General features: G+C 41.3%; 1 protein-coding gene across 1 annotated transcript in view; it reads right to left on the reverse strand.

Annotated features, from left to right (window-relative positions):
- Positions 1-7,851: 7,851 nt before the first annotated feature.
- The window catches only part of SPON1 (spondin 1), a 177,989-nt gene continuing 160,900 nt past the window's right edge, over positions 7,852-24,940 (reverse strand). Inside the window, exons 8-16 of the mRNA XM_050335596.1 lie at positions 18,561-18,762; positions 17,432-17,572; positions 17,015-17,090; positions 16,396-16,578; positions 15,883-16,053; positions 15,601-15,768; positions 14,567-14,731; positions 12,388-12,651; positions 7,852-11,630 (exon numbers count right to left, since the gene is read on the reverse strand). Coding sequence (XP_050191553.1) covers positions 11,467-11,630; positions 12,388-12,651; positions 14,567-14,731; positions 15,601-15,768; positions 15,883-16,053; positions 16,396-16,578; positions 17,015-17,090; positions 17,432-17,572; positions 18,561-18,762 — 1,534 coding nt within the window. The 3' untranslated portion in view covers positions 7,852-11,466. The remainder of the gene's footprint in view (positions 11,631-12,387; positions 12,652-14,566; positions 14,732-15,600; positions 15,769-15,882; positions 16,054-16,395; positions 16,579-17,014; positions 17,091-17,431; positions 17,573-18,560; positions 18,763-24,940) is intronic.

The raw sequence follows: 24,940 nt of genomic DNA on the forward strand, positions 1-24,940 counted from the left end.
TCCCATGGGTCAAGCCGTGTCCCATGCTCTGCCAGCGAGGAGGTGACAACATCCTCCTTCTCCTCCTCATGACTGTGTCCTGCTTGGCTGAGAATGTTCCATCCGCTCTGCTCCATGGGGAACCCCTTTGTCCCCCACAAAGCCCTGGTGAGCACTGGGGTGAGGCAGGGCCATGACATGACACAGGTGTCCTCTCCCACAGGACTGACATCACCACACAAGAGGTGCCACCACCGCCCGGCTCCCAGCGGGGTCACGATGGGCCGTGTCGGAGCCATGAGCGACGGCAGCATCCTCCTCTCCTTGTTTGTCCTGCTGCTGGCCACTGCAGCTGTCTGGCTGGCCATCGGCCACTGGCAGCAACGGGTGCTGGGGACACCAAAGAACCAGGGGAGCCTGGCCAGGGTCTCCCCGAGCAGCCAGGTAGCCCCAGTGGAGGCTCCCAGTTCCTCCACAGCTCAGGCAAACGCTCCCCAGCATCCAGATGCTCCTGTGAGCCCCGAGTACATCCCCTGTGCCTGCGGCCCCAACTGCACCCCCTGCGTGGCAGTGGCCCAGGAGCTGCAGGATTTGGTGATGCTGGTGTGGGTTGGGAATGGGATGTCTTTCCCACTGGACTCTGAGATGTGGCAGGTGCTGTGGGAGAACCTGGAGGAGCTGGTGGAGCGAGGCCACCTGCCCTGCTGCAGCTCGTCCGGCTCCACCAAGAGCCCCCGTTCCTCCAAGAGCCAGACCCCACAGAGAACCTCTGTCCTTCCAAGAGCCCTCATCCGTCGGCAAGCCTCCGTCTTTTCTGTATCCTCATTCCTGCCAAGAACCCGATTCTGTAAGAGGCGCTCCATCCTTACAAAACGACCATGCCATAGGGGAGCCGTCATCCCTCCGAAAGCCTCCGTTCCCTCCAAGAGCCTCCATTCCTCTGAGAGCCTCCACCTTCCAAGAGCCTGCATTCCTTCCACAGGCCTCCTTTCCTCCGAGAGCATGCACCTTTCGGGAGCTTCCATCAGTTCCACAAGCCTCCAGTCCTCTGAGAGCCTCACTTCTTCCCAGAGTCTTCATCCCTCCAAGAGCTTCAGTGAGAACTGCCAGACTCCAGATGGAGCAGCCCCCGTAGACCAGTCTCCCTGCTCCCTCGAAACCACAGGTATCAGCAGAACTCACTCATCCCTGAAGATGCACATGGACGAGGAAAACCTGGAAGTAAAAATGGGAGCCCAGCCCATTCCAGTGATGTGTTCCCAGGAGCAAGCAGCACAGCGGGAAGAGTCCTGCAGCCACCAGCGTCCACCCCTTGACTCCTGGGATGCTGTGGCAGTGCCAGCTGGGAACACACCCTGTGTTGGAGAAGCACAGAGGAGCAGCCTCAGTGCAGGAGAAGACCCTCCAGTGGCACAGGAAGCTGGATATCCCCCATCTCCAGGGAGCTCTCCCCAGCCAGATGTTGAGGACCAGGATGAGGTTTCTGTTTGCAGCTTGGATACTTCTGCAGAGCATCTGTGTTAAATAAATCAGCTTCTTCCCGGAGAGCTGTGAGTGCTTCCACTGGTCTGGTTTTGACTGGCACAGGGGACATGTTCTAGACCTGGTTCCTGCATCTCCTGACACTGGCCAGAGTGCAGGAATGAAGAGGGAACATGGCTCAGTGGAGCCTGAGCAGGAGACAAGGCAGCATCCTTGGGGACACTCCCTGTACTGTGGGGCGTCCATCAGCCTGTGGGACAGAAGTGGGGGCACTCCCACCCCTTGGGGGGCTGCCCTCCCTTGACTTTTCCCCCTTTTCAGAGGGGATGTCCACAGGTAGATGGCTTTATGGATGCACTGAGCTGCTGGACAGGGCAGTTGTTTCGTGCCTTCTGTGGGGGTGAGTAAATGTCACTGGGAGAGCAATGAGGTGAGTGGGGGATGAGGGAGGGTCATGCGGGGTCCACCCCAAAAAAGCGAGGTTACAGCCCCAAAGTGCCTGAAAATTCATGAAGGATGTCTGTGTAAAATACTGAAAACTATAAAGTTTCTCATTTTTATATCTAATGGAAAAAATTAATCTATTAAAAATAGATTTCAAAATAAAACCCCATATCTGTTGTATTACATGCAGGATTTTAGATTATAAGGAATTCTGAACATGGATCTGTAGGGTTTGAAAACACAAATATTATGCCTATGTATATATATAAATGAAAAACTAAACAGCTCAAAAACAGGAGAAAATTTTATCTGTTTGAAGGAAATTGGTTACACAGAGCTGTTTCTGAGTTTTTTCCTCTCTCCCTTCGCTGTAACATCCCAAAACTGGGATCTGGAGTGGGACTTTAATTGGGGCTCGTTAACTCGGAGTGCCACGGCTGCCTCAACAAGCTGTGTGTGCTTTTCCAATCAGCACTGCTTCTTCCCAGGAGTGATGGAGGTGTGGAGATATTCCCTGTCCTGCTCCTCCCCAGCCTGCCTGCAGGGTCGTCTCCCGTGGCACTGCTGCAGCTTCCCGGGAGCCGTGGATTGGGCACGGACAATAAATGCTGTGCCATCTGCTGCTGGGAACGCCTCCCTGCAAAAGCACTCCCCGGCTTTCCCTGGCCACGTGCGATCGTGAAAGGTAAGTGGGGTCTGTTTGGTACCCGTGGCTCCCATGGAGTGTTTATTATTAATACATGATAATAGTATGAATGATACATTAATGCCAGTCCCTTCCCTTCACCAAAAAGGAGACATAGTGGTTAGTTTCCTCCTGGAATGGTTAATGGCATCACTGTGTTTTCAGGTAAGGAGTGCACACTTTTAGGCAACATTCTGGGTCGCTTTGGGTACTAAAACGAAATGTAAATTTTGCCTCCCAAGTCAAGACTAAATGAACTATCATCAGGAGAGCGAAACAAGACTTAAGCATTTTGTTTCTTCCCAGACAATTGATCAGTTAACTAAGGGGATTTGGCCTTTTTAATTCTGGAATAATGCATCCATGATTGTCTTGTTGAACCACTTCTACAATAAAGTGGGAACCTCTGTCTCATGACATTCCCAAAGCTATCCAGAATCTGGGTATTCTTGGATTCAACAGTGTTCTAGTCACTTTCCCAGCAGGTTTGGCACGTTTGTTGTTCTGTTTCTGTGTAAAACAAAGCCATTGCTGTGTGAAGTGTGTACACAACATAACAAAACAAAGAACCTCTAGAAAAACAAAATCAAGTGATTTGTGAGTATCAGCTCAGTTTTTAAAGCTTTTCAAAATACCTGAGTCAGCCTTGATTTCAGCTGTCAAATCACTGGCACCAGGAGATATTAATGATTATATTTATTATTCATTTGCTCTATTTTCTTCAGTAATTTAATTTGTTTTGTCCTTTCTTTGGCCTTTGTTACATTTTATCTCTTTTGTTGTTTCTTTCCTGTCATCTCCTGGCTGTGGGAAATGTGTAACTTGGAGATATAAAGAATTATGAATTTGTTGAAAAGTTAAGTATCAACCATGTGAATGTTATGTTTTTATACTACTTCTGCTGGTTTTATTGCAGCCAGAGAGGCACTCAGTTTTATGGGGCTCCCAGAGAGATTGATTAATATTTCTTTAATTATTAAAAACAAAAACAGTGTGAGAGGGTATTGAAGAGTTTCTAAAAGAGCAATGAAGGTTCAAAAAACGGTCTATGCATTTATTTCCTCTTAGAGACACTGAAATCTTGCAGCAGTCACTGGGCAGTTTGACTTCCACAGACTCACGCAGGAAAACTACTGAACTAGGTTATTTATCAGCAGTAACCCAAGCTTGAACTGAGGAAACACCAAAATTACATTGAAAACCACCCTTTATTTTTTTTTTTCTTGGTAAGATCTTTGAGTAAATATTTTTCCAGTTCTGGACAGTCAAGTTCTTTATTGTAGAAGGGGTTTGTTGGAGGACAAAGGGTAGGTGTAGACTCTTCTGCTCACTGTGTGGCTGAGCCAGCTGTAGTTGCAAAATACCAATACGTGGCACCATCTTTTTGCCAGTAGGCTGTTTGGAAAAAAAATTATCAGGAAATATTATCCATCAGGAAAACAAAACAAAGCAAATTGCAGCTGCTGGCGTGGACTGGTAATTAGTCAAAAACAAGCTGGTGTTTTGGGCAAGCTTTTTTAGCAACCCAGCATTTCATGGTATGAAACAACAAGCTGAGGGAATCGTCTCATAATTATGGTAATAATTAATATTATCTACAGTTGCCTTTAATCCAAAATGAAGTCAATGTCGTGTATAAAACCCATTTAAAAGGGCAGACATAGGTGTTGAGCAACTAAAAGCTTGCTGCTGGCCTCCTGTGCCTAGAGAAACTGCAGCACTGGCAGCAATCAAAAGAGATGGTTCACATATGGCAGTAAATCAACAGTGATTCATCCAAGAACCTTTTGAGAGAACATTATGGGGCAAAAATATATGCTTTAAGTAAATAGCATCACACAAATATCCGCTATCCATTGGATTACACGGATTTACCAACTGGTACTTGGATGGCTGCAGCCTAATTTAATCTGACCTGTGGACAATAGATTCTGTTCTTTTGGTGAATTGCACAATAATATAATGGCAAAAATCTCCTTTAACAGTAAGCATTCATTCAGAGTCGTCCATGTAAAAAGTATCGTATGCACCTGGAAAACATTAAATTGGAAGCACTCTGAAAGTATATGGTTGTCAAAGAGTCTGAAATGTGAACTTCCAGAAACTTTTCCTTTAAATACTGAGATTTTTTTCCCTCTTTTGTTCTTCCTGTTGGTGACTTTTAGTGCTGTGTTTGTTGGCTTCCAGTGCCATCTAGTGGAATGTCGTTTTATTTCTCTCAGAGGTGATGTTCCAGTACAGACGTTTCGAGCCTGTGTACATGCAGATGTTGATTTCTTTCTGTACGCTGGTGTGTCCTTCAGGAATGATCCATTTACAGATATCTATCCTCATTTCTGATATTTAAGGCACATATAAACTTGAATTCAAAACGTTGTGGAAATTTTAGAACTATATGTTTGCAAGTGGATTGATTCACAAATATTTCACTTTGCCTTTAATCGCAGAATCACAGAACATGCTGAGTTGGAAGGGACCCACAAGGATCATGGAGTCCAACCCCTGGCCCTGCACAGGACCATCCCCAAGAGTCACACCATGTGTCTGACAGTGTTGTCCAAACACTCCTTGAACTCTGTCAGGCTTGGTGCTGTGACCACTGCCCTGGGGAGCCTGTTCAGTTCCCAACCACCCTTTGGGTGAAGAACCTTTTTCTAATATCCACCCTAAACCTCCCCTGATACAATTTCAGGCCATTCCCTTGGTCCTGTCACTGGTCACCACAGAGAACAGATCAGTGCCTGCCCCTCCTCTTCCCCTCACGGCTTCTGAGAGAGCGTGTAAATGTTTTAACCATTCCAAATAGTTCAGCTGCTTGTTTGCACTCGGAAGTGCTATTCCTATACTTGTCTGTCTTGTTCTCTGTGTGTCTTTTTATGTGTGGTATAAAAGTTTTATTCTGCCATTCATAAAACTTCATGCACTTTGAATTCATGATGTAGTTATAATCTAATCCCTTCTTTTCTTTCCTTATAACTTACAGTCTAACCTCCTTCTTTTCTTCTCCAGACACTGCTTTGTTTCCTTCACTGCTGAAATGGGCTTAAAGATACTGTAAGTAAAAAACTTTTTTTTTGCTCTTTTAAATTCTGATTTATGTTGATAAAGTAGTATGTGATACCTTGAGGTTTATGGGTAAAGTGTGGGATCTGTTATTTATGAAGTATAAATCCTAACCATAGCCTCACTAGTCCTATCTGGGAAGGTTACTTAAGGACACTTAACCACTGGCTACTCCTATATATTGTGCTTACTTTACCTCCTCAGGAGCTGGATGATGATTTTCAGATCCCTTGTTCTGCTCTCCTGAGCTGTTCAGGGGCAGGGATAAGCCACTGGCTCTCTGCAAGTGATGCTCAATACCCCCTCCCCCAAAAAGTTTGATAGTGCCTCTAGAATGTCAGCTCTGGGACTTTTTATTCTTCTAAGCCTAGCCCTGGCATCAATCTTGTCCAGTTTAGTTTTACAGTCAGTATTAGTGGAACAACTGTGATGCTTTCTGTATAGACTCAATCACACCACCTTCTCTGTGCCAGCCCCAGCCACTGCAGGTGCAGGGGGGGATGAGTTTTTGGCAGCACCATCCAGGCCTTTCAGCAGGAAGGAGAGCATTGCTTGGAAAGGTTCTGTGATACAGCCACGATTCCTGGTTACTCTTTTTCTTTATATGCATGTGTGCTCTCTCTCTCTTTTTTTTTGTCTTTCTTTGAAATGTATATCAAATGTATATTTTAAAAGACCCGTTTCACAGTACCCTGCCCTGAAAAGGAAGCAAACTCTGAGTCAGGAGAGGCTTCATTTCTCCTACTTTTGCAAATGTGGTACATAAACAGAAAGGGAGTGCTTTCCTGCCTCAGTGTTTGCAAGTTTATTACTGATGGCAGAGTAACTGATGTTCATGAGGACTTCTGAAAAGAAGGTGATAATGCAGAGCTCCCAGCTTTAGCATTTTAGATGCATTAGGCTATCTAGACCACATGTGAAAAATGTCACTGCCTGCCGAGCAGCTAATGTGCCCATCAGTTATGGCACAAATTGTTCTGTCTTTTGGAAACCAGAGGAGGCAAAACTCGGTATCATTCAGGTCGCCTATAACTGCTTTGTTTTGCAAAATGCTATGTGAAGTGACTGAGTCCCAAAGTTGAAAGAGTTGCAATAAAGATCTTAAATGGGTTTGCACTTGCAGCAGAGAACAATAAGTGCCTTAAACTTGGTAGCAAGGGGTTTTTTAGCATATTTCTATTTACTGGTAAAGGTTCCCCCCACCCAAATAGTTAGTATGCTGCTTCCTAAGTGGAAAAAAAACCACAACCCAAACTAAACCATGAAAAAATTGTGTCAGTATGTGCACACTGTATACCCCATATATGTGTGTATGCATTTACACACACACACACTATAGCTTGCTTTACAGACTAAGAGCCATGTGACAAGATGCTGTGGCATCAATAGCTACATTAGAAATGGAAATGATAGTCTGCAATGATAGGGTTCAGATTTTAGCTTAGAGCTGTGCATAATTTCAGGGTTTTGCTGTTCTTTTTTTTTTTTCCCATCCCAAAAAACTCTGTTTCTGTGGCCCTGATACGGTCAGCTCTCTCTAGAAAGGGAGTGAATTGATTTACTGATATTACAAATCCCAGCTGAGGACCTGCTCCACCCACCATCTTTCTGCCATGCTGGTTGTGCATAGAGCACCCTAAGTGACGTCAGGGGGTGCAAGATGTTACACACAGTTGGATTTCTAGAGTAGCAGCATGGCTGAGTGGCTCCCCTCACCTCTGTGCTTTCTGTGTAATTATCAGTGACACACTTGCACTGGCAGTGTCCCAAAATAGTTTTCCAGTAGCACAAAATATCCATTGAAAGCTTCACGAAACCTCAGACTTTTTGGAAGTTCATTTTTAACAGTTTTTCCTTTCATGTATCACCAGGCTTTATTTTTTTTTTAATGGTTTCCCTTTTATTAAAAATCAACAACAGCAACAAAACCCACATGAGAGTAATACACAGCAATTTATGTAATGTTCTTGAGTTACCCTGTGACTTTTAGAGAGCAACAAACCATTTGACAAAGACCTTGATGCAGACAACTTCTGAGTAGAAAGGATGACTGGTTCTAGTAAAATCCCCCCACTCCCAATATTCTGTTACCTTGAACAGGAGTAAAATGTAAATAGGAACATGACTTGGCTCCTCATATTAATAAGTGGTTTTCGGTGTATGTGATCAGTTGAACAGAACCTCATACAAGTGTAAAATTCATAATAAAGATGTCTTTATTCCAAAATAATAATAATAATAACAATAATAATAATAATAATGTATTAGCCAGACACCTACAAAACATCTACACAAGACTTTGGTAAGAAACGTCCATGGTAGCTTTTTCATAATTCCACAGCAAACAAAAACAAAGAAGGAAATCAAAAAATGCAATTAAACAAAACTTTAACTTGGTATGCCACACACACAGAGTCCTACTGTACATTTGATAAGCCCCTAACTTTTCTTTTTTGTTATGTGTAAAGCTTCTACAGTTTGTATATTAGAAAAAAACCCAAAACATACGCACGATGCTAAGATCTGACAGTCGAGGTCTACAAAACTGGAGTGACATCTGTGCTTTCAGTTCAGCAGGATTATTCAGGACATCAGAACAATAACAGTTCTTATTTTTATTGACTGATAATCAGTGGCTATTACACTACTAGAAAGTTTACAGTAACAATGCAAGACTTCTACATATTGTATATCAGAGCTTTTTCTCTTTTTTTTTTCTGAATAGAAAATCAACCTCTTATTTTTTCTTCTTTTGTTTTTGTTTGTGTTTCTTTTTTTTACAAAATGTAACAAGCTTAAATATTTCTCTTGTATCAAGTTAGAAGAAAGACAAGTGATTTGTAAAATGTTTCAACAGAAAAACAGTGTGAAAAACTGAACCTAAGCAGGAACGATCACACATTTTTGACCCGGTGCAATCTACCTTGTCATTTCATATCTTAACAAGGTGGGGGAAAAAATAATTTCTAATTTTCGTAATTTACATGAGCCTAAGAGAAATGACTGGAAATCACACTGAACAGCCTTCTAAGAGGAAAAAAAAAAGTATATGGAGAATCAAGTTAGTGAGAACTACAGAGAAAGGAATGCCAGATTGTTTTAATGGGCAGTTTTGTGGGCACATTCAGAAAGATACTGAATATTTCCTGTACACCTAAAGATGTATTTGGACTATGTAGCCTTTGTCAGAGGGATTATTTAACAGGCAAAACAGCTTGATGAACTGGAACAAACGTGAAAATGGAAATACAGCAATGGTTTTAATTGGTTATTTGCTGAAACAGGCATGGTTTTGCAAGAACAGCTTTACCAGTGATAAGGGTTGATGAGATAAAATATGGTTCATGAACTCGTAGCACTCTTTTTCCATTCCGGAGAAACTTTCTTCTTCTGCTCTCCCTGTCCCAGGCTCTCGCAGATCCAAGCCTCCAAACCCACACATTTTATGCTCAGAGGTGATTTCTCTGAATGAACATTCTCAGCTGGGACAGCCTCTGTCAGCTCAGCCAGAGCGGCTCACAGGGGTAGGCGGGGGTGAGTAGATGTAGCTCTGCCCTGGCACTGATCACTGTAGCCCTTCTCTTGCAGCTATCTCTTTCTTCACCCAAAATATGCTCAGCTGGTCAGTCCTTCAGCTTCTATATCATCCCACATGGTTTTTTTGTTGGGTGTTTGTTTTGGTCACGAGAGGGTGATGTGCAAGGTAAGGTCATAAAGCGTCAGTGAGGGACCGACTCGCTGCTCTGCCGTAATGGCAGCGCTACAGAGACATAAACTGCAGGGTTTTTGAAGAGGCCCAAGAGGGCAAACTATCTGAATTAATATTATTAAGTGAGCCAAGCTGTGCAAAATGTAAAATGTTTGGTTTTAGCATTAAACCTTGCTGTGTTCTTTTTTTTCTCCTCGTTTGGTTGACCGCAGGCTTGCACCCATTTCATGTAGCAGCAGCAACAGGAGAGGTTTATTCCTGTGGTTGGTTCCATGGTTTTCCTGGCCCTTCCTTCATTCCAAATATGCAAAAAGCAGTACAATGCCTTGAAGGGGGTGGGATGCAGCAGCTGTGGAGGTGCTGAGCAGCACCTGCAGTGTTCAGTGGAGAAATAATTATGAAAAGCCCTATGACGTAATGCAACCAGCCCGTCTGGGTGCACCCTGTTCAGGTACAGGGGGGTAATGAGAGGATCCCCAGGGTGGTGATGGTGAAGCTGAACATCCTCAGTGGGTTGTGGTGCACACAGTTTAAGGGTGGGAACACTTAAAACCCAGGTGTCAGGGTTTTGACCAAGTGTTAAGGAAGTGAGTAAATTAAAATTACTTAAGGCTGCTTTGAAGACACCACAAAATGAAACTTTTCTCCATTCATTTCTCCCAAGCTTGTTTTAAGAGTCAGCATCAACAGTCTTTATTTTCAGTGCATTGTTATTACTTCTGTAGAGACATAGGTGTATGCTGCTTTTCCTGGGCCAAAAGACAACCACCTGTTATCTTTAATGCTGTTTTGTTAAACCTACAGGACAATATTGTATTCCAATAAGTGAAGCCCAAGGGTCTTGCTGATTACACCTGATTACACATAGGGACAAGAACTAATTTCTGCAGGAGAGGGTATAAAATAGCAATTAGAAAGGTGAGGAGCTATTTTCTAATCTCAGGCAGTTTGTTGATCACTCAAGTGGTCAGGGAGGGAATTTAACCTGGCTAGTATATCTACAAATGGCTAACCTTCACAAATTTAGTAATTTTTAGATTATTCTATACTCTGAGTAAAAAAAACCCATAAATGACAGTGCTGTAAATGTATTCTTGTGTCAGTCTGTAATTACCTTTTTTTTTTGTAAAGACTGTCATTTCATTTCAGAGGCTCCCTTCCCTCTGTTTGTTATAAGGGATACATGAGAACCTGGCTCACCTTTTCTCTACCATTTTTGGTATATTATAAACCTATTTCCCTGTTCACCTGTGATTAACATCCTCATGAAACTGAATCTAATTTTTTAGTGTCTCTCATGTGGGAAACTTTCTGTGACACAGCTTTTGCAACTCTATGGACCAATTTCTGTTGGTTTTGTATCTACTTTGAGAGGCAGTGGAGAGATCCAAAATAGGTGTATGGAACCTAAATATTCACATGTTTTCTTTCTGTGCTGTTTTGACTTGAGTGTGTAGTGGTCAGACATCACTACTGAGCTACACAAATTATTTTCTTCTTAAGTTTTAATGAAACAAAGACCATTTTGCATGGACCACAGCATCCATGTGAAGAAAAGTATTTAGGATTATTATTGTTATTATTATAACTATCAGCTTAACCCAATGGTGTAAAAAGATAAACATGCACCTTTAATATTATTGAACCAGCATTACTGAAATTACTCCTTGGCATAGTTGTGTAATTATGTAGGCACTGCTTTGGATTTTTAAAATCAAATCAAGAGAGAAACCCTCCCTCATATGAAACACTTATTTTAATATGCATGCATCCCATGTCTTTACAAGTAGTATTTCTATATGGCTATTCCATGTCCACAGATATGTCTGTATTTTAGTTAAATAACTCATGATGACTTACTATTTTTATGCATTAAGGGCTGGCTGGAGTACCAAAGATTTACTCTCAGCATAAATCTGTGAGGAAACATTTATAAAATATTTTTCTTGCACCAGCAAGACTAAAAAGCAAACCACACTGCAAAAATGAAAACTAATATACACTTTATATTTTTCGTTGTTGTTGTTGTTGTTGTTTTTAAAAACCAAACCAAGGTTGACTTTCCATTTAGCTCAGAGTGCATCACTTGGAACCTTGTGTTTTGTTAACAAGGATGAACATTACACGCTCTTAGCTCCTTTTTGTCTTTGCAACTGGTAAACTGAGTACTTTTGGACCTCTTCTTCACCATCATGTAGCGTTCCTGAATTCCACCTCCACAGAGTGTAGAACATTCTGTCCAAGCAGTCCATGGTTTCAGCCTACAAACTGAAAAAATAAGTGATTTGGTTAATTTTTTTAGTAGTAGAACCACCTGTTAAGTATAGTCAAGGTGCATTTGTCAAACACTGAAAAAAAAAGGTATTAAAAAAGAAATTTACTGTCTTCATTATCTACATTATAAAAGGCAAACTAACAAATTGTTAAATGTCAGACAAGCATGAACCACAACTTAGCAGTAATTCCTGTCCACATAATGTAAACTACAGCCCAGGGTATTGTGTTTTGTTGATCTGAGGAATCAGTACTTGATAATATTGTCCCCTATTGAAAAAGCAGCACTAACAGATCTCTCAGATCAGACCGAGCCTGAATCAGATTATTGAGATGGAAATTAATTCAGTTTTCAAATTCAGCATTGGATCCAGGAACAAATATTTCAGAAGTTCAAAGGCAACTGGATGGTAGAGATTATCACCCAGATCTGCAGAAACTGCAATCAGTCCTTTGCCAGGTGTAAATTTCAGATTTTTTTCACATTCCATACTTCTGTGTGGAGTAGCTAAAACACTTTCAGTGGTGGGACGTGGACAGATGTGAGCCTTTCCCTGACTCAGGGCACACCTCAATTTTATTGCACAGGTTTTTGGTGACGGCAAACACCGAAAAGGAGCTGCGTTTTATTTTATTGCTAAAACCTCCCCTAGACTGAAATGCTGGAGTTGTTCTTGCAGCACTGTGTAACTCCTGCTTATGCAGAAAAGACAACCAGCCTCGAGCATCCCAGGAATGGTTTCACGCTCACCTGGATATTGCTCGCTGTCTATGTTCTTTTTGGCTTGTTCGCTTCTCCTTTTCTCCCGGGCCTCTTTCCAGCGCCTTTTTTCCATGCCCGGGCCTCGCAGGCATTTCCTTACTCGACACTTTGAGCGCTGCACGGTTTCTGGGCATGCTGTTCCTCCAAACTGGGGCTCTATTTTAATCATCCTCGTCCTGATCATGTGGCCCTTTCCACACGAGGTGTTGCATTCGGACCACTGGGACCACTCGGTTAGCTCGCAGTCGATGGCTGCGGAGAAACAAGAAACACGACACGAAATCCATGAAATCTGAACGTAAGGTCAAGAAGCAAGATGTGCCTGATGAGTTTTTACGCCCCAAACACGTGAACACAACTTAAGACTCCAGGCTTCTCAGCCTTCTCAGATTTCCTGAGTCCATTCCTAGCAGAAGTGTCGTGTGACGCTTTCCTCAATTTCTTCTTCGAGAGTGGTGCTGGCAGATCACTAAAATTACAATGAGCACATAAATAATTCTCCTGCGTCTTCTTCAATTTTCCCACCCATATGTCTGTTTTGTAATGAAAAGCTGTTGAAAATTGAGTTATATTTAAAAAGAATTTGCTGCCTCTGAGATCTAAGCCTTGCTTTCTGGCAGTGTTATGCAATAAGCTATATTCACTAATACCATTAAAGTTTTCATCTTTCAGCACTGCTTAACACTTACAACCCCAGTGAATAATAATCAAAATGACTTTTCACATCATTTAAGAAAAGCTGAATGAGCAATTACAGTGTAAAAGCCTTTTTTAACCAACACTTTCTGTGGAAAATTATGTAATTTGTGATAAAACCTCATAAACCAGCTGGCAACAGGATGCTAAAAGCAATCATATCTCATTCATTCAGCGGCACCTTAGGCTATCACCCTTCACAATGACTGAAAAGCAACTAGAAATTTGCACTGCCCAACAAGTGGGGGATTTTAATGGAGTAAGGTAAAAAAATCATTGCAGCTGTCTCCACACCATGCACTGGCTTATATGATATTGCAGGTTGCAAAGTGTATCAAAGTTCACAGATGTATCAAAGACAGAGAAAGCCTCTTTTGTGCTCTTGGTGTGAGCCAAAAGAATCAATCCCACAGGTGATTTTAACTCTTATTTCCTTCCTTCCAAGAACACCTTCTGCCTTAGAGCAAAAAAAAAAAAAAAGGTTTTATAATTCTGACTTATTTACTATTAGGAAGCTCACAAACAGTTGCCTGAAGTGTGTTAAAGAAGCAGAACTGTATTCCAGTCCTGGAGTGCTGTGTCCATTTCTTGGCTCCCCAGTAGAAAAGAGACATGGACATACTAGAGATGACCACAAAGACAGGCAGGACACAGGCTGAAGCACATGAGGTGGAAAAAACTGAGGAGGATCTTATTGCTGTCTTCTACTACATAGTGGGGAGGGTACAGGTGAAATCGAGACAGAACCTCCTTAGAGGTACAAAATAGAAGGATGAGAGGCAACAGGCATAGAACACGGGAAGTTTTGAATAAGTGCAAGAAAAATATTTTTCTCTGTGAGGGTGGTTAGACACTGCAAGAGGGGCCCAGAGAGGCAGTGGTGTTGTTATATTTGGAGATAATAAAACTTCACTGAGCATGGCCTTGAGCAACTCTGACTGGATCTAATCCGAACAGGTTTTCTAATCTGAAAATCTTGGGTATCTGGGCAGGGCACACTGAGGTCCAGCTGAGCTTTAGGCATTCTCTGCCTCATCCTCTTCCCCTTTTCACAGGTAGAAGAGCTGCAGGCTGACCAGGGGGACCAGTTTGAATATATGCAGGTCTCAGGGGTATCATCTAAACACTAAGGAAAGGCATTGAATGTTAAAAATAGTCTTCCATTTTCTCCCCTTTACACAGCTGATGATTACTTTGGATTCTAAGAGGATATGTTCTTTCCCCCTGCATTCTGTATTGACCAATATTGATCACCAGCACAGGGTTAAGACAAGCTGAATTTAAGACATGATCATGTTCCAGCTCTCAATTGCTGAAGGTGCATAGTAACAATAATAATTATTTTTTAAACAATGCACAGCTGATGTCCCTCCCATCTAAGAAGTGGTGCTTAAATGGTGATAGAGTTTTGCCCCACAGACTGTTACACTTGGAATTATTCTCCTCTTTCCAGGGGATTGCCCAGACTCACGGCATTCAGGCAGCATGCATTTTTCTGCTTGTTCCAGCTCCTCGTTGCAGTCTCCAAGCTCAGCAGCAGATTTCAGCATCCTTTGCCGGGTTCTCATTCCCTTCCCACATGTTACACTGCAGTCACTCCACTCAGACCAAGGAGAGAGTAGACAGGGGATGGTATCTGACGTGAAAATAAAAAGGGAATGAGTTCTTGTCATAAATAAATTACGAAGGTGTGAGTTTTGAAAATAATACAGGTGGAAAATGTCCTATGTTTTATCTGTCATCAGCCAATTATACTTTCTTGTCACAAGCTAAATGATGTTGCTGAAGAAGCTCAGAAAACAGTATATTAAATTGAAAGGTTTGCTTGATTTTAATATCTTTTCTTTGCTATCTTTTTCTGTAGCTCATTCCTATCTGCAGAGCCCCAGTGCATCTGAGGAATAAATGCTTTAGGAAGCTATGTTTCAATCATAACTCCTGTAAAAAACCCCTGGATTGTTACAGTGGAGAGAACTGGAAGTCAAATTAACTTAGTCTAAAATGTGAAACTTCCATATTTTATCTACCAAAACCATTTTTAAACTTATCTCTGCTTTTGAAGAAAATCTTAATGTTTCTTAAGAAATTAAAAATTATATTAATAGGAAGGGTGAGACTAGCTGACTGCACAAAAGGAGCACCTGGATTTCTGAATGGCCCGTGGGCTAAAAGGAGAGGGCACGGTTTTATTTGTTTTATTCTAGCCTTATGACTAAATACACCTCATATTCCACAGCTTCAGAGTTGTTTAGGTATGGCTTGCTGATACACACACCATCGTGTGGGACATACCAGTAATAGGATACCAGTGAACTTTTTTTTTTACTGATGCTCTCATCCTGATGGTGAATGTGGTGCTTCATGCACATTCCCTAAGAAACCTAATTTTAAGGAGAATAAGTAAAAGCAACATTGCTTCTACTTTAGCTGTGTTCTTTGTGTGCTGGAACAACGTGTCAGGTGATGCCTCCCTGTAGCAGAGGAGATAAATTCCCAGACACTTACGGCATTCAGGCATCATGCATTTCTCTGCCTCTGTAGTTTCTGCCTTGCACATGGATCCATCAGCAGGAGTCATCTTGATCATTCTGTGCCGCCTCTTCATCCCTGTGCCACAGCTGGCACTGCATTCATCCCACTCGCCCCATTCAGTGACAAGGCAGCTGCTGGGAGCTGTTCAAAGTGGACAGAGGGAATTGTTCATAAGGAGGGCTCATATTAAAAAAAATGGTTTGGGCAGTGCTCGTATTACAGGCTGGATTTTATCAAGTTGAACAGAATACTTACAGCACTCCTCATTTACAATACACTTCTCGGTCTCTTCAGTAGGCACTTTGCACATGGAGCCATCCTCAGGGAACTGCTTTACATATCTCTCCCTAGATCTCGTTCCCATTCCACAGGAAACGCTACAGGGGGACCATGTAATCCAGTCAGACATCATGCAAGTGGAGCCATCTAAAATACAGAGAACCATTTCAATTGCAAGTATTGGCAGAACTGATGACAAACCTGTAGCTGCCCATTTCTGTGCAGCATTCACTCTGATGCTGCTTTTCACATCGTCCTTTCCCCCATTGCTTCCTTTACTCATTTCCTTTATACTTTGTGTTCTTCATGCCCTGACTCAGCTGAAATGCAGAATTAACCCCAGACAGCCTCAGTTTGTGTTCTTCAGCAGCTGTCCCTCTGTTTGCCATAACTGAAGCCATACTACAGGAACCAACAGCCTTAAGAACTTTAAAGGAAGAGAAAACCCTACAAGGTGTTCTTCTCCTCCACATTTCACTCCTGAATTACCTTCATCACTGCAGCCTGGACCCATGCATGGCTGAAAATCTTGGGTATCTGGGCAGGGCACACTGAGGTCCAGCTGAGCTTTAAGCATTCTCTGCCTCATCCTCTTCCCCTTTTCACAGGTAGAAGAGCTGCAGGCTGACCAGGGGGACCAGTTTGAATATATGCAGGTCTCAGGGGTATCATCTAAAAAGTAAAGAAAGGCATTGAATGTTAAAAATGGTCTTCCATTTTCTCCCCTTTACTTGGCTGATGATTACTTTAGATTCTAATAGGATACATTCTTTCCTTCAGCATTCCATCTTCTCCATTTTAGCCCAGGAGAAACAAGAATTACCAATTGCCAGCTTTCACTTTAAAAAAATAATTTTTATCTGAATCCCAAAAGGCTTCTCTCTTTTATCACCTGTATTGTTATTGCCATCTTCTAGGTATGTATGCAATTTCTTTGCTCTGTAAGGGAGGGCTAATAGTAGATAGCAGAAGAGATGAAAACCTAAATCACTGTTTGACACCGAGTGGAATTTTTGCTCCTGAGTCAGTTTTGTTCCTTATCTACACACGATAGGGGAGAATGAAACAAAATATAAATTAGTACTGCATGAACTAATTTAAAATGTACCTTCTTCTTTTTCCTCCGGTGCCAGATCTGCCACAATATCATCTATGTTATCGGGAACGATATTGCATTGCTCCCCCTGCAAAAACACCATTGTGGACACTGAATACAGGAAACTCACACATGAATGCACAGAGAGGGGCTCAACCAGTATAGTGGGAGGCATTACTGCATCTGCAGCACCTTTTTCTCTTTGAATTCCTAGGCATACTTAAAGAAAATCCCCAATTAAGCAGATGCAATAATTACCAGAAGTAGAACTAATACCTTTAGACAGTTGTAGGTTTGTTCTGCCATTAGCTTTGTTGTGAGCAGGGTAAAGAGTGTAGAGTTGGGTGGGAGGGGGAGGAAAGATTAATTTTCTGATTTATGGAGTGGGTTTTTTTGCACTCACTTGAGAATTTTACGTGTGTATTATACCTTGCGTGCAATTCTCTCGATGACAACTCTGGCTACCAGCTTGATAGACCCTCCTTCTGGATCATAAAATGGGCTTTGGGGATGATCTAAGCTTGTGAGTGGCCTGATCTTCTCTTGAGGCACTGTAGGTTTGTTAGGAGACTGCAATCAAAAAGAAAAAAAATGTTAAAAAAGAAATTAATAATTAATAATACCATTAATTTGCAGAAATAAAAATTTCTCCGAGACGCTAAATCGCAAAATTCCTGTGTAAGATGAACTCGGTACATTCATACTTAATGGTCAGGTTTTTTGGTGGTTTTTTGTGTGTGTGGGTGTGTGTTTGGGTTTTTTTGTGTGTTGTTTGCTTGGTTTTGTTTGTTTGTGTTTTGGTTTTTGTTGGTTTTTTTTTGTTTTACTTTGTCAGGAATTACTTCTCTAATAGTTCAGGATTCAGGCCTGAAGCTGCGTTAACAATAAGCTGCATGCTTTGTTGTCTGTTAAATATCTACATTAATAAAACAAAATAAATTATTCAACATGCCCCCAGAGCTGTATTATAACTGGAGAAATTCCTCAGGTTTTAAAGAGGCCGGGTCTGAAAGACAAAATCAATGGCATCTTGTCATCTGACATGGGAATACGTGTCCTATTTGAGGATGGGACTAGTCTAGTCTCACTTCAGCTGTCTGTGCTGTGTAGGTACCTGTTGCTTATTCAATTCACTTATAACTCATTTAGTCCAAACCTGGACTTTAGCTGAGGATGCTCTGCCCAGGGAAAGGTGTAGATATTCAAGAACCACAGACAATGCTGTGCAACGTGCTCTGGGATGACCCTGCTTAAAATAGGGAGGTTGGACCAGATGACTCGTGGTGGTTCCTTCCAGCCTTACCCGTTTGTGATTCTGTGGTGGTAACGTCCCAGGTGAAGTGATATTATCCCGTTAATAATAATGCTTAAGGACTTCAGACAAAATAACAACAGTAACTGTAGCTAACATCTGTTTAAATTACTTCTAACTCACTATAAGAAGAATTTTTGCTGGAGCAGTATAAATTCACATAGAACATCACCACGGATCAAATAGCTTTCATTCTGCAGTGCTTTAAGGTAATATATTAGAATACATTACAAATAGTCCCTGTACCTCATAGGTAACGCCACTGTCCGTGCCAGCATCCCAGGGGATTAAATCCTGAACGACTTTCTGGACCCAGCCACAGTCCTTGGTGCAGAGATCTTCAGCAGAGAGCCCCACATTCCAGTCGGGGCTGGGGCCCAGCATGGTAAGGAAGGACATCAGGTGCCGGTGGCGATCAACGGAGAACTCAGCAGAGGGAGCAGCTCTCCTGCAAATCCAGAGGAAGGGCATCAAAAACTGCATCCAGCTTTGCTGCTACAGGGAATTCAAACCGGGAAATACCGAACCCCAGCATGGTTCATGGGGATGGAGGAGCAGGACAGGGAGAGGGGCAGCTGCTCGGCACTCCTGAGTCTCGGTCTCCATAAGGCTTTGGCGTCATTCCAGGTTTGCAGTTTAAGGGATGAAAGAGATGTAGCAACTCAGAGCTGCAGCAGTATGCTTGTGTCTTAGTGGTATAGTAATAAAAGATCTGTTCATTACACTTAAAAAAATTAGGACAAAATATCAGAGGAATAACCTGAGGCCTTGACTGATGGGATGTTTTTTACCCCTCGTAAGGGATCATGTAAGTTCTAATGCTGAAAGTTCTTGGAAGCGCTACTGTGTGTGAAAAGCACTCATTAATAGAGTTTTAGTGCTCATGTAAGTGAGAGATTAATGGCCATTGCCAGCCCTAGAGAGTTCAGCCAAGGCTTCTGCAGCTCTTCTGCCAGTAGGTGTGAAAATGCCTCTATTCATCCAGCCTTTGTCAGCCGTTCCCTCAGGAAGAAATCTGCTGAATCACGTAGGGCTCTGCCACGCTGAGGAGCAACTGCCACGTCCCTGTGCACGTGGAAATAAAATCAGGCCTGACTGGAGGCTTCTGTTCACAGAAGCTGGGCTTCTTGGGGGTGTTTTTCTCATGAGCAACGACAAATGCAGAATTATTTAAAATTTTATTTTGGCAATTCTGCTCTAATAAATACTGGTCTGATGTCAACCCAAGTTTTCTTCAGCTACAGAACTTCAGGTCAAGGAAGTGTTGTTTTTTTTTTTTCTAATTTTGTGCCAAAACCCACTGTTTTAGAGCATCTAAAGACCACATTCATCTTATATATAAGAGGGTTTTACAGTATTATTTATCTTTCTGGTTTTTGTTTTGGTACCTTATAATAATGCACACACACATATGCATAATAGTGTACATGCAATGTTCTACTGGAGTCCTAAGGAGTTTATTCTTCCCATAAATCTTTGTATACCTGTAAAAATGCAGTATTTTACTTGTGTATTTTTTTCTCAGCACATTAGAAAAAAACAGAACAGCCCAAAGACAATGATTTTGAGTAGTTAACACACAGTTTCTGATGTCAGATATCTAAAAGTTAGCATGTTTAGTTCCCCTTCAAGAGGCAAGTTTCAGAAATAGGCATTTGCCAATGAATAAAATGGCCATTTCTGTTCCAGAGTCTTTAGAAGTTGTTTCTTACTGTGTAAATTATCTTACATAGAATTAAAGACTCTGAGCAGAAGAGTAGCTAAGTGTTTGATGCCATTAATCCTGCCTTTCCCAGAAAGTAATGCAAATTACTTTTTTTTTTTTTTTCCCCATGAGACATAGAAGTCTGGTTTCAATGTGTGTTTGTAAAGTAATAAAATAATGAATGATGATATCAACTTCACCCTGTGAACACAGTATCCTGCACATATTTGTCAAGTACATAACAGTGAGTGGCCTTCAAAAGCCTGTCAACTGACTTCAAGCAACTAAAGGATTTACTGCATTATGAGGATTTTAAAGAATTCCCTACAGGAATCTTGTATTTCAAACAGTACACAAAAACAGTCTAAGCAGTACACTGTAAAAATAACGCAGAGATGTGTGTTTGTATACCTGACTTTTAGGTGGAGAAGATGTCTAATGTGGATCTTGCAGAACAGAGATGCAGGTTCAACAAGGGCAGTGCAAAGAGAGGAAGACACAATCGCACCATTTAAAGGCAGAGGATTGGGAATCACTTGACTGCTTTAGACACGTAGGGATGGAAAACTCTTGTCACCTGTTAGGCTTCTGATAGGCACATACAATTAAGGCTTTGAATGCTTTTTTAGGAGAATTAGTATTATTCATCGTATCAATATAAATGATTTGAGTGTTTAAATTATGAGAGTATTTAAATTATAGTTGTATCAGTGTTGAAACTGTGTGAAGGAACACTTTAGAGGGAGATACTCTCTAGCCCACAAACTTCTGGAAGTGTTAAATGACATCAGTAAACTTCAGCCTCCCACATTTTTTCCAATTTCAGAGCACATTGCAAAAAGTCATCTATCTTAGACAGATAGGTAGTGTTATGGACATTATACTGTACTTTATCCCACCACAGATTAACACAGAAATGTGAAGATCAGTAGAGGACAAATGGGAGAATGTTCTCTTCTCTTCCTTCCTCCACTCCAGGGCAGACAGGTACCCAATGCACACACACTTTGGCTGCAGTGCAGCACAAAGTGCTAAGTTGGGCACTGTAAAAATCTTTAAATGCAGTTTGAGAATGAAGTATTTGAAATATTATATTTCATATATATAAATGTATATATATATATAAACATAAACATAAACCGGTGTTGTTGCACTTGCTACTTTATTCTCTTAATTAATTTCTGTGTGGATGCTTCTAAGCACTATGAATACAAATTTGAACAACTGTCACATAGTGTTGCCCAACGTTCAGCATTCTGAGTCCTTCTTGAGTTACTGTAATTAAGGAGAAATTGGCTGACCTAAGGCACCATCCACATCTACTCCTCGGGTGCGGGGATAGGCACTGAGTGGGCTTAGACAACAGAGAACTCTGATGGGTTTTGTTTGGGTTGCTTTTTAATAATCTGACAAATTTCAACTATTTCCAGTGTCATCCACGTGAATGATGGATTTCTGAAGTTGGCAGGAGTCTAAATCCTTTGTGTGTACCTCAGCAACACATGTGGCCCAAGCATCCTGAGGCTGCACTATGGAATTCCGTGAAGGAAACCAGTGTTAAAATGTGCTCAGTACAACCTAAACCCAACTTTTTTTTTTTTCATTCCTGTATTGCCAACTCGCTGGACGAAACAGGAATGTGGATCATCTTCTTTCTCTCTTTAAAGGCTTTCAAATGTCAAGGAAGTGTTCCAGGACAGGTTAAGCCCGTTTGGTGAAGCCCACAGGAAACCCTGAGGTTTGTAACGGAGCGATGTGAATTTGCACTGAGACCGACAGTTCCCTTTTCCTTCCCCTGCACATCTACATGCTACAAACCAAACAGGAGTTGCAAAGCAAATCCTAAACATCAGGTAAGTGCCAGATGACAACCCTGAGAGCCCCACAGGGCAGGGGAATCCTGCTTTCGTTGGCTGAAGCAGACAGTACTTTTCCACTGTGAGCCTGAGCAGCCTGCTGGCAATTCCTGTCACATAGTACAGAGTGAGGCAAAGTACTAGGCAGTGTCCTGCATCCTAATGTTTTCCATTCCCTTTATTTCTATTCTATTTTATTTTTCTTAGCACGATTAGGATCTCCAGCTATAAGGATGTTGTATACTGAGCAGTGTAAGAAAATGGTCTTTTTTTTCCTCCTCTGTTTTTGCATGTCTGTGTGTTTTGTGGAGTTTTGGATTGTGGGGTTTTGTTTAGGTTGTTTGAGATTTTTTTTTTCTTCCTTTTTTAAGGCTAAAAGAGCACAAACATGATTCTGCTTTGCAAGTTTTCTCCCTAAGTGACAATCTAGTTGCTATCACTACTGGGGGTGGGGGTTAAAAAAGCCTTTGACAAACCAACAGAAAGCTCAGCTTGCTGCAAAACACGTTTTTGAGTGTTGAATCAATATTGTTGTGCTCTGATGAGGTCCCTGAAAAAGGTAACAGAGCACACACAAGGAAGGTGGTTGTGTAGAGTTCCGGGATGGAAATAGCAAAAATTGTGTTCTGTGGAATAAAACTTTGTGGTTACTTTTGGTTTAATATTTGGTTGACACACAAGTAAAAGAAGCAGGAAAAGGCAGCCTGAGCATATACTGGTTTGTTGTTTTTTTTTTTTCTAGGATACTAACTAGCTCAAGAAATAAGACCATTTGTAGAGCTGAGCTTGCACCACGGTGCATTTTGCTACAGGATGCCACATGTACTATATTCATATAAGCAGATGATTTGCCTCACCCATGAATAAAGAATTTTCCAGCAACACAAAAGCTGATTATGTAAGGACAAATTTGAACATGAAGAGCATCAGTATTTCCACTGCAAAGGTCTGTGTGCTGCAGAGACTCTCTTGCTTGCTCCCCAGGCTGGCTACTCGAGATGATTTTAGCTGTGGCAGCACAAATGCAAATAATTTTTCGAAATAAAATAAACCAATGTATTAGATGCTTGTTTTGCAGCAGTGGAGGGAAAGCCAACAGTTCAAAGCATCTTCAGAAATACTGAATATGTGCAGTGCTTCATCACTATCCAAGTTCTGACTTTGGTCATGGGGGAAAAAAAATAATGTGATTAAGTGGGCAATTAGAGAGAGAACAGGGGAGTGTAAAATACTAATTTTTATGGTAGCCTTTTGAAATTAAATTTTAATTCAAGTAGTCTTATATATTTTATGCTGGGGGAAAAAAATCTGATATATACCATGGAGAGAATAACTACAGGGAGCATAAAGTAGTTTGAAAGAGCCCTCCAGATTTTTTCACAGAGCTGTATTAAGGTATAATCATCCTAAACCCACTGTTAGAGTCTGGACACTAGATTCATTTGAGTATACCAGGATTTGAGGATAAAACAGTATCCTTTTCAGATAGGAAGAAAAATGTAGAAACATCAGAGAAACCAAAGACTGATGATTGTTAGAGGTGGGAGGTATTTGAAAGCCACGTGGACCCCATTGCCACTGGTTTAGTATCAGTTATAAATGGTGCTGCTGATGGGGAAACACCTTATTTTTTTAAGTTAAGAGTTCAACCATGAAAACTGAATATTTTTGGAAATACCAAATGAATTAGTCCATTCTACCCCTGGTAAGCAAAAGCAGCGTCCTTCTTTTTTAGAGGCTTAGACAGCTTACCAGGATGAACATTCTTATTTACTCATCTTTAGAACTTCTTGTTATTGATACAAACAACTTTATGAGCATGGAAACACACTTCACACCCCTGAACTTCCAACTCTGCACCACCTACCTACCAGCAGCACCTACACAACATCTGTTTTGCTGAATAAACTTTAAAGTCATAACATCCTGAAAAGCGAACGAGCTTCAAAGAAGAGAAAGGAGGAAAATGAAGATCTAAAATTGAATGGAAAATACTCTCTTAGAAGCCTGAAAGTAACAGAAAAAATTAGGTAGCATATTTAGATGATGTATTGTTAAGAAAACCATGTGTTAATTGATGGAAAAGAGTTAATACTACTAAGTGAACAACAAAGTTTTATGCAAAGGTATCAACACCTGAAAGTAAACACAGAACTACAGAGTAGCACAGAAAGAATCCTTTTTAAGTTCTGCTTAAATGCAGGGCAGGTAAGCACTTCAGCTAATGAATAATTTAAACATGCACATGTCCCAAAAGAGCCAGGGAAGGGAAAGCTACAATAACATGAACATTGAATCAATGAAATTTGAGTGACATCCATATAGAAAGCTGAAAAGCACTTTAATGCCAAGCTGTTTGTACCTCAGAGCCCCAAATCAGGGGAGGTGACAGTAAGAGATTGGATGTTTTATTTCATAATGAAAGAATGAAGGAAACCACAAAACTTCTTATACATTTAGCTTTTGGACCACAAAAAGGCCTACATAACAATCTCTTACCTTGCTGTGTGTAAGTGCTTAAAATGAGAATGTTGCCTAAGACCAGCTAAAAAGGGGTGGGTATTTTATTGCATATGGAATTAGGGGATTATGTGGTTGCCATTGTATTTAAACCAACCATCAGAGCAAATGTTGCTCTGAAATATCATTAACCTGAGGGATTTTTTAAAGCATTACAGAAGGAAGGGACTTCATTCAGACATTTTCATATTGTCATCTAAGCATACCTGGACTGCTCGTGTAGGTAACAATGATATATTATTCATTAAAATAGCAGCTGTTTGATTTAATCCCTTCATTCATCAGTGGGTATGCCTTTTTTATACGATTAACAAATGTGAACAGGCTCTCTACACACACAAAAAATCTCAGATATCTCAGGGTAGGGCTGCAGTTTCTCAGACTGCTTATTTTTGTGTATGTTTTTTTGCAGGTTGTCACAAACCACTTAGGTGTGGTTATCCCACATGGTGCTGGCAACTTTTGCTCCTGCTTAGAATAACTTTGTGTCGCTTAGATCACTTACTGAGCATTCACAATCAAACTGTGTTTCAGGAATCACTGGG

Source organism: Myiozetetes cayanensis, unplaced genomic scaffold (genome assembly GCF_022539395.1).
Source record: "Myiozetetes cayanensis isolate MyiCay16 unplaced genomic scaffold, myiCay2020 scf6-25, whole genome shotgun sequence".
In the NCBI taxonomy this organism is placed as follows: domain Eukaryota; kingdom Metazoa; phylum Chordata; class Aves; order Passeriformes; family Tyrannidae; genus Myiozetetes; species Myiozetetes cayanensis.